The following is a 10,307-nucleotide window of genomic DNA, read 5'->3' as shown; positions in this document are numbered from 1 at the left end:
AATATCTTTATTGCATACCAGGATACAATGATAATAATATTATTATTATCATTATTATTATTATTATTAAATAATAATAATAATAATAATAATAATAATACTTAAAGTTGTAAAAGTAATAAACAAAATATCTTCATTGCTCACCAGGATACAATGATAATAATAATACAAATAAAATCAGATCGTGTCAGTTATACAGTAGTGATTCTGTGCCACCCATCCAGTCCAGAGGAGCCCCGTCCAGCGTCTCTGTCTCCCCCTCCTGTCCTCAGCTCCAGCCTGCGTTTCCCTCTATTATTTTCCACTCAGTTCCTCGCAGTTTAAAATGGCGGCGTTGAGCAGCGCCGAGTCCCCACCGCCCGTCTTTAACGGAGACACCACGGAGCGGGAGCCGGGCAGGGAGTCGGGCCTGGAGGAGCTGGGTGCAGGGCTGGACTCCTCCTGCACGTCGGGTATCCCCGGAGGTCCGCAGGATGAAGAGGTAAGCGCGGCGGTGGTGGTGGGGTAGCGGGGTCTGAGCTGGGCAGGGGGACACGGGCTCCAAGCGGAGGTAACTGGATGTAAATGTTCAGGAAACACCGGCTGTAACCGTGGATCGTGGGGGATGCGGTGCGGAGGACCAAGGCGACCCTCTAAACGTAAACGATTCCACCGTAACACGCGGCTCCCACTGACCAGAACAATGCGGCGGATGAGTGTGAGCAGGAGGGAAGCTTTTATTCGGCAGAGCCTGTGTTTATTTCGGGCCTGCTGCTTTTATTCTATTCGCTCTTGGCTTCGTCTTCCAGGCTCACTGCAGCGGTAGCCTGGTGCGCCAACCGACCACACACACGCACACCGCCGTTAACGCAAAATAGACACGCAATTACACTGTTTTCTTATGCACTCTAATATGCCCGGTTTCATTTTGGCCAATCCACGGAGGTCCTTTACCCCAAAGATGATGATGAAGATGATGATGATGATGGAGGTGGAGGCTAACTGAAGTCGTGCTTGTGTTTTTTTAGGTGTAATTTAGCTACACATGCTACTTTTATTTATATTATAGGCTTTACAATCACCGCCCCCACGTCCGCGCGCACACACACACCCACACACACACACACACACACACACACACACACTCAAGCGGAACCTTCTGTCAGGCTGTGACCTCATCATTTAATACACAGTGACAATGGATCCTATCCTGGGAATCTGTGTTCAGTCTGCAGGTCAGAGGCCTCCTTGCTGGACCGTTACGACAGGCTTCATCGCATTAGCAGCATACTTCCAGTCACTGTTCAGATATTCCTAAATATGATTTTACTACTAGATGGCCTACCCCTACATTTATATAGAGGTTAACATGTTCTCTATTCTAAAGAGAAACCTCTGACTAATGTGGCCCCTGGCCCCATGCTAAGGTCCAACAAGTCTCATCAGCTCAGCAGTTTAGGAGTTTTCCTGTCAACATGTCAGTTTGACAGCTGCATAGTTGTAAAGTCTAAGTATGACATGGCAATGCAAACACACTCACAATAGTGGAGTGCAGAGGTTAACACATCCTGACTGTTAGTCCTAAGCTCCCAAAACAATTGACATGAAAACAACCAATACTACTGTTTCCCTAGACCTGGCAAATGTCCACCACTAACACTGACTTCTCCCTAATTTGTGGTCTCCATGTCCAACCTGAGGTAACCCTGATGACATCACTATGACATCATCAGGGTTACTTTCTGAGACTTGACAAAGCTCCCCAGAGCAGGCTGAGGAGTACTCATGATGAGTAAACTTGTGTACGTGTGAAATGGGTGGGTTTCCGTCTTAAGTTCACTTTCAATTATTAATGCAGAAGGGCAATATCATAATGTCAGTCAGTCTTAAACTCTATTGTCATCACGTCTGCATATCTAGCTTAGCTCATAACTTGTTGTGAGTTGTCCTGTCAGAGGGGTCCGGTGTACCGTGTCATACTCTCTTATTAAACATTAAATGATAACTAAATATTAAATTGCCTCATAACTCCAGCTGTTTTCAACCAGTTATCTCTGGGGCTGGGATCTCTGACCAGCTAATACCTGGATGGTAGCAGAAACCTATTTAAAATCCAGGTGCCATATAGGTTGACTAGGGAGGTGGTGTTGGACCATAATAAAACTTTTACAGACATGCACATTGCTCTACTATTTGACATGAAAGAGCCATACATTGGCTATGCATGTTTTCGCCCATACACAAGCTATCGATACTTCACCACTGGCCATTTTTCAGTGCATCACTTTTAACTTTCCTTCCACACATGCATTGGCTTCAGCTCATTTGAGTTTTATTGGAAAGTCTCAAAACTTGTTGCAGATGGATAATCCATCACACTGAAATTCATAGCCACCTTCACAGAACCATCTCCTAGAATTATTGTCCCTAAACTCAACTCTAGTGAGGTCTGAACTCAGCAATTCTTATTTCTATTGATTGTTCTGCAGATGAATTTCTTGTCTGTCTCCTGATTCCATTGTGGCTCTTCAGATGTTTTCCTTTAGTCCCCAACCCAAACATCTTCAGTTTACTGTGATATAAAAGTGGAAAAAGCAGTAAATCTTCACAATGGAGGAGCTGGAGCCAAAGAATGTTTTGTGTTTTTGTGTCACAAGATTAATCAATCAAAATAGTTTTGGTTACATTATGTGTTCATGCTCTGTTCAGTGAAAATGAGTATTGGGCGAAGGTAAATATAACCTATCATGATGTGTTAAAATGTAATGTGGTTTTGGTGAGAAACTTGAATAAATAGTTGTTTGAAGGAGAAACATAAATAGATAATACATTATAACCTATTTACACTAGCTCTAAGCATCTTATAATAAATCATTAAAACTTATGACAAGATTTGTTTTAATCCATAAAATTACAATCTTTTATTTCCTTATTTGAATTGTGTGTTTTTAATGAAGAAAACAAGTTTTTTGGAACTCAGTTGTTTGCATTTGAACAATAACATGAATCTTATTGTTAATTATAGATGGTGACCAGGTTCATTAGTGAGGTCAGATGGACTGTAGCCTGTTCTGAATGTAGTACTGGAGTGCATGTAAATACCATTTTTCATCCTCACCAATATGTTTTTAAACATGAGTTTAGACTGATCCTGTGATACACTTGTCGCCCTACTTTCCCCGTAGATTTGAGACGCTCACTTTGTTCAGTTGCAATCAACTATGATAGGCGATGTGGCCACCTGTTGTGTTACTGTTCTACTTTATTGTTATTTTGGTTGCTGTTAAGCTGCTGTCAATGAAACTCAACACTTCCTCGTGGATTGTATGTCTGTGACATCACCCATACGTTTCTGAAGAGCCGTTGTGATGCTCAAAGAGGATTCAGTCGTCGCCATCTTGGTAGTAACGAGATAGCCTAACTGCAAAAATAGGTAAAGAGGTGGACAGCTAGCAACATTGGACGGCATGCAACTGTGTGACATAGTGAGCGGAACTAAGATTAAAAAGTGAGTCTGATACAACTCTGTTGTATTGAATCTACTCATTTACAAATTCCAAATTGCACACGTTTGAGCATGAGGACATCCACAGAGCCACTTTGAATCAGTTATAGTGCCACCTAGGGAATTTTGTGATGTGTTGCACCCCTAATACCTACAGAGATGAGGGGATTCATGCAGAACCGTCAGTGAGTCACACTATGGTGAGAGCAAATGAAACACCGGAGCCTGGCATTAGCATTTGCATACGGCCAAGGTGGAACTTGACATACACAAGTTTAAATTTTTTATTCTATTTATTTAGTATTTCCAATTTCATAGCATGAGAGATGCTTTGCAGTTTCACAGCCTATTATATAACCTGTTGGCTTTTGGGCAAGTGTTGGTTCATTGTTTGTACAGTGTAATACAGGAGTGTTTGAAATGTTCCTTATTTTATTGATAAAAGTAGTTTACTAAAGTTGCCAGTGGGCAAAACGCTCCCCCAGTCCCCTGCAGGATGATTGATTCTTGCACATATGTTTGTTCAAAATAAATGAAAAGAAACTGATCTGATCTACACTGCTCAAAAAAATTAAGGGAACACTTAAATCACACATCGGATCTTGATACAAAATATTAAATTTTAAAATCTTTATTGTGTAATTTGTCGAGAACAAAATGACATTAGAACATTCAATGGAAACCAATATCATTAACCCATTGAGGGCTAGATTCAAAATCACATTGAAAATCAAAGTGAAAAATTGAACGGCTGATCCAAGTTGCCTGAATTTCATTACAACAATGTGGCTTGGTTGTGTGTTTGGCCCCACGTGCCTGTATGCACTCCTGACAGCATTTGGGCGTGCTCCTGATGACACAGCGGATGGTGTGCTGGGGGATCTTTTCCCAGACCTGGATCAGGGCATCAGTGAGCTCCTGGACAGTCTGTGGTGCTACTCTGCAGCATTGGATGCACTGATACACAACGTCTCAGAGGTTCTCAATTGGATGGAGGTCTGGGGAACGTTGAGGCCAGTCAATGGCTTCAATGTCTTCGTCATCCAAGAAATGCCTACACACTGACCACATGAGGCTGGGCACTGTCCTGCACCAGGAGGAAGCCAGGGCCCACTGCCCCAGCCTAAGGTCTGACAATGGGTCTGAGGATTTAATCCTAACAGCAGTCAGGGTACCAATGGCTAGCACGTGGAGGTCTGTGCGACCCTCTAAGGATATGCCCCCCCCCAGATTGTAAACCAAAATTTGGATGTTCTCTGGCAAATGACAATGAAGCTGCTTGGTGCTGGGCTGTTAGCACAGGTCCCACTAGAGGACATCGGGCCCTCATGCCACCCTCATCGAATCTGTTTCTGACAGTTTGGACAGAAACATGCACACAAGTATCTCACTGGAGGTAATTTTGTAGGGCTCTGATAGTGCTCCTCCTGTTCCTCCTAGCACAAAGGAGCAGATACCGGTCCTGCTGCTGGGTTGTTGCCCTTCTACGGCCCTGTCCAGCACTCCTTGTGTAATGGCTCGTCTCCTGGTTTCTCCTCCACGTTCTTGAGACTGTGCTGGGAGACACAGTAAACCTTGTTGTGATGGCTCGTATGGAAATGCCATTCTTAAAGAGCTGGACTACCACCACAACATGAATGGACTGCAAGTACCGCCTCATGCTACCAGTAGTGACAACGGCACCAGCACAATGCAAAACTAGTCAGTGAGGCGCACCTACGGAGCCCCGGTGTCGGCCATCAGACCTCTGGAGCTTGTCCAGAAAGCCGCGGCTCACCTGGTGTTCAATCGCCCCAAGTTCTCCCACACAACTTCCTTTCTCCGTTCTCTACACTGGCTACCTGTAAGAGCTCACATCCAGTTTAAAACTCTGGTGCTAGCCTACAGGGCAGTGAAAGGAACAGCTCCTTCCTATCTCCAGGCCATGGTCAAGCCTTACACCCCCGCCCGACCACTTCGCTCTGCTGCCTTGGGGCGATTGGTTGCCCCGTCGCTCAGAGGTCCCTGGGGCCGATCGACCCGGTCACGGCTGTTTTCTGTCCTGGCCCCACAATGGTGGAATGAACTTCCCATTGGCGTCAGGACAGCAGAGTCGCTGCCCATCTTTCGGCGCAGGCTGAAAACCCACCTCTTCAGGAAGTGCTACCCTGAGCCTTCCACTTAGCACTTATTGTATTCATACTAGCTTGTTGGACTTATTGTATTCGTATTACTTATTGCCCTGTTTTTCTTGTTTCTGCACTGTACTTTGGCTCTGAGTTATGCTGTGCTTCATGCTTTTAGATGCTTGTTTGGAAAAGGAGATGTACTTATGACTTCTGGTGACTAGTAGTTCTCTTGAATACCTATGTTGAATGCACTTATTATAAGTCGCTTTGGATAAAAGCGTCTGCTAAATGACTGTAATGTAATGTAATGAAAATCATCCAGGAAGGATAGGGAGAGAAAAATTGTCTACGGCCACCACTTGCCAAACCATTCCCTTTGTGGGGGTTATCTTGTTGTTGCTTCACCTGTCCATCTGTTGTTGCTTTCATTTGCACCGAAGCAGGTGAAATTGATTCACAATTGCTTTCTAACTGGGCAGATAGATTTCCCAGAAGTTCAATTTACTTGGTGTTATACTATGATGATTATGTGTACCCTTAACTTATTTGAACAGTGTTTTTGTTTTTCCGGTGTACCTAACACACACCGAACTGTGACTCATAAACCAGAGTATGAACCGAGTCGTGACTTCTAAATCGGGGTTTAATCCAAACCATGACTTCTATGTACTGTTACGCCCTTAATGATTACCATTAACCTCTTCAGCGCACACAGACCAGCCAACAGGTCCAACACATGTTGCACAGCAAAGCAATTTTTATTTCACGATTTGCAAACAAGTAAAATGCATAGGGTTGATACACCTTTCATACAGTAGAGTTTTGTCTCCAGATAGTGGGAATTAATTGCCATTTTGTCTTACTTCATTATTCTGTCTGATATTGAGTTCATCTTAGTTGTTTTCTGTTCAGCGGATTCAATCCAATCAGCAGTGACTGATGTGTGTACACACTGATTTGTAAATTGTTAAATCAGATCGCTAACTTTCGGAAGCTTCCTTCCTGTTAAGACTCCTTGAACGTCATTGATCTAGGGAATGTCATAGCACACTTTCACCTCTACACTTCGATGTCAGAATCTGACTGCATCACATCAGCCTGATAATGCACAGGTATGGTGTCGGGAACTAAGACGAGCGTTGGGAGCATATGTTCACGCACTGTGTGGCTGACATGTTGTCATGGCCTGTGCAAACAAAGGAGCAAAACAGTCATCAGCCACTGTATATTCCATCTGCGCCTCTACAATCTCAAAAGTCAAATTGAGCAAGCGCTCATTACAGCCCTGTACTTTGCGGAGCAGAAATTGTCCCTCACAAGGATGCTTTTCTACTATACTGATTTGCGCTTGGTTTTTATGTGCAAAAGCAAATCCAATCCATGAAATAAGTGCAATTGAAAATCTAGGGATGAAATATGAACATTCATAATCGGTTCGGATCACCCCTCATGGTTAGGCACAATTGTGATTTTTTATTTATTTAATTTTTTTTTTTTTTTTACAGTTTAATCATCATAGTGTGTAATAAAGTTCTACTGCTGCTGTTCCTTTTCAAGTAAGAAGTCCCCGAATATCAATGCAAAGTTGCTGTGAACAGATATAAAGTAGTGTGTTCACGTGAATGGAGCAGGTTAAAAGCATTTAACGGTGAAAGTCATGGTGAGCGGAGGAACTTGAGAAGCACCGGCTGTTTTAATATTGATCAAAGGAAGTGGGTATCAACATACCTCATTTTGCACTTAAGCTTAACAGAATTGAGTATTCTTAAATTTTTTTATTTATTTAATTTTGTTTCAAATTGGACATCTTCAATATTTTAGTTTTTTGTAAGACTATAGCCCAATTTCTTTGCTTTAAGTGTTCCTGAAGTTCTTTAATTAATGAATGGAAAGCAAAGTTATATTTGACTCCTCTCCTTTTCTTTGCTGATCCGAAAAATTATCCGAACCGTGACTCAAAAACCGGGATCCGTTGCACCCCGTGTGTGTGTGTGTGTGTGTGTGTGTGTGTGTGTGTGTGTGTGTGTGTGTGTGTGTGTGTGTGTGTGTGTGTGTGTGTGTGTGTGTGTGTGTGTGTGTGTGTGTGTGTGTGTGTGTGTGTTTCAGACTTAGTTACAGCGCTGCAGGTCTTGCTCTATCTCTCTCTCTCACCTCATATTTACATTAAAATCAACACTTACACATAAGAATGTACTAGATTATGATCCATAAATGTGGTCAACACTCGTCTCTCACTTGTTCCCTCAGTGTCATTTGTTCTCACTCGTAGCTCTGCTGAAGTCTCTGTCCTACTGGTGAGCAATCCATGTTTTGTTCCTTTATAGTTTGTGTGTTAACTTGTTGTAAAGAACAAAATAAACATTAATAAGTAAAGGAAAGTCCTCTGTTTTGTGTGCGTCCTCTCTAAAGCCACTAACCGTTACTTCAGACGGCCGCTCGGTAGGTCTGATACCTCCGCTGGACACGCTGCTCACTAATCGCTCCTTTAACAGCTGCTTCCTCCATAATAATGCAGATTTTAACTGAACAACAGCTGCTAGTAAAGACAACACAGTCAACAACACCTGTAATCAGTTCTCCTTGTTGAATTAACCTGGTAGTCGATTGGTAATCAATACCGTTGTTGTTTGTGAACATCCGGTCACGTGATAGGAGCGTGGCGAATCAGGGAAGGACATCACGTTACGTCGGGTGGGTTGCCATGTTTGAGCGCAGCGGCTCCACCAATTTCAGCTATATTTCTTTTTTCAAAAGCAATTTAATTGTTCTTTCTTATTCAAACGTATTGTTCGGTTCGTAATGCGTACCGAACCGTGAGCCCCGTACCGCATGGTTCAATATGAATACGTGTATCGTTACACCCCTGATAGATGTATGTATGTATGTATGTACAGTATATATATATATTTTGTATTATATTTGGGCTGTTCCAAGGCAAACCTTAGCCAGCCCTAACTATAAGCGTTATCAAAGAGGAAAGTCTTAAGCCTACTCTTAAATGTGATGAGTGTGTTTGACCCCCGGACTGAAACAGGAAGCTGGTTCCACAGAAGAGGAGCTTGATAGCTGAAGGCTCTGGCTCCCATTACGCTTTTTAAGACTCTAGGAACACAAATAACCCTGAATTTAGGAAGCACAGCACTCTAGTGGGGTAATATGGTACTATAAGCTCTTTAAGATATGATGGTGCCTGACCAATTAGGGCTTTGTAGGTGAGGAGAAGGATTTTAAATGATATTCTAGATTTTGCAGGGAGCCAATGCAGAGAAGCTAATACAGGAGTAATATGATCTCTTTTCTTAGTTTTTGTTAATACACAAGCTGCAGCATTCTGGATCAACTGGAGAGATTTATGAGAGTTATTAGAGCAGGCTGATAATAAGGAATTTCAATAATCTAGTCTAGAAGTATAAAATGCATGAAATAATTGTTCTGCATCGCTTTGAGACAGGGTGTGCCTGATTTTTGAAATGTTACAGACAAATCCTGATCAAAGATAACTCGTGAGATTCTTTACGGTGCTGCTGGATGCCAGAGCAATGCCATCTAGAGAAACTATATCATCAGATAACTGATTTCGGAGGTGTTCTGGGCCTAATGGAATAACTTCAGCTCCATCATTGGCTGAACATCAGCTCTATCGCCAAGAAGGCTCAGCAGAGGATGTAGCTCCTACAGCAGCTCAAGAAGTTTAACCTGCCATACATAATGATGATGCATCTCTACACTGCCATCATTGAGTCCATCCTCACCACCTCCATCACCATCTGGTACGCTGCAGCCACTGAGTAGTGGCTGGGCAGAGTGTCGTTTGCTCTGCTGGGAAGGTGATTGGCTGCAATCTGCCGTCCATACATGACTCATGAAGGGACATCAGATGACATTCATTCAACCAAAAACCAAAAAGTGGTCGGAAGACTAGAAAGGTGTTATACAAGTCTATTTAGCCGTTTACCAAATATAGGACTGCCTCTAACAAAGCCTGCTTCAAATAAACCTCTCGCTCTGCTGCAGATCTCCTATCTTAATAACTATATAGTGAATGTTACATGACAGATCAGCTGTTGGGTTCCATTACATTGTACAACAATTTTCAACTGGGTTCAAACGTACTGAAATGAAGAAGCAAAGGACTCTCTGTAAATGATCTCCAGCACTACTGCTCATGTAGGGAATGCTTGCCTCATGCAGCAGTAAACACTCCAATAGATGTTGTAATAGCTTTAGCCCCGTCTGATTCTGCCACAAACGCTTTCTTAAATGGAGCGATGATACCTTGTTGTTGTTGTTGTTGTTGTGCCTTGGCCCCCGTCGCTGACAGACTGGGCTGGTGGTGCTTTATACGTGTGGACATGCCCAATGTATTTCCGTTGTATGTCTTTCTCGTTAAACAACGTCTACATACTGTAACGGTTTTGTCCACCACCCTCATCTCTTCATTATTAGTAAAAGGGAAGCCAAACATGTGACTTAAATGATGCCGGGGGCTTCTGAATTCCCTCCGCTCGCCATGACTTTCACGCTCCGTTCACGTGAACACACTACTGCTTTATATCTGTTCACTGCAACTCTGCATAGATATTTAGAGACGTATTCTCTGAAAACATATGAGCGGCAGTAAAACTTTATTTCACACTATGATGATTAAACTGTAATTTAATTACATTTTTGTAAATGAATCCATGGTTCATGTGTGCCGAATTGTGAGGGTTGAT

General features: G+C 42.7%; 1 protein-coding gene and 1 pseudogene across 2 annotated transcripts in view; one reads left to right on the top strand and one right to left on the bottom strand.

Annotated features, from left to right (window-relative positions):
* Positions 1-239: 239 nt before the first annotated feature.
* braf (B-Raf proto-oncogene, serine/threonine kinase) overlaps positions 240-10,307 on the top strand; it is a 40,916-nt gene continuing 30,848 nt past the window's right edge. For both annotated transcript variants that reach the window (XM_068717111.1, XM_068717110.1), the window contains exon 1: positions 240-481. In XM_068717111.1, coding sequence (XP_068573212.1) covers positions 326-481 — 156 coding nt within the window. In that variant the 5' untranslated portion in view covers positions 240-325. The remainder of the gene's footprint in view (positions 482-10,307) is intronic.
* On the bottom strand, positions 8,544-9,946 carry LOC137877056 (uncharacterized; annotated as a pseudogene).

Source organism: Cebidichthys violaceus, unplaced genomic scaffold (assembly GCF_023349555.1).
Source record: "Cebidichthys violaceus isolate CVI_PGR_0920_01 unplaced genomic scaffold, fCebVio1.0.p SCAF_21, whole genome shotgun sequence".
NCBI lineage: Eukaryota > Metazoa > Chordata > Actinopteri > Perciformes > Stichaeidae > Cebidichthys > Cebidichthys violaceus.
Note: the sequence above shows the minus strand (reverse complement) of the source record. Positions and strands in the feature narration are given on the sequence as shown.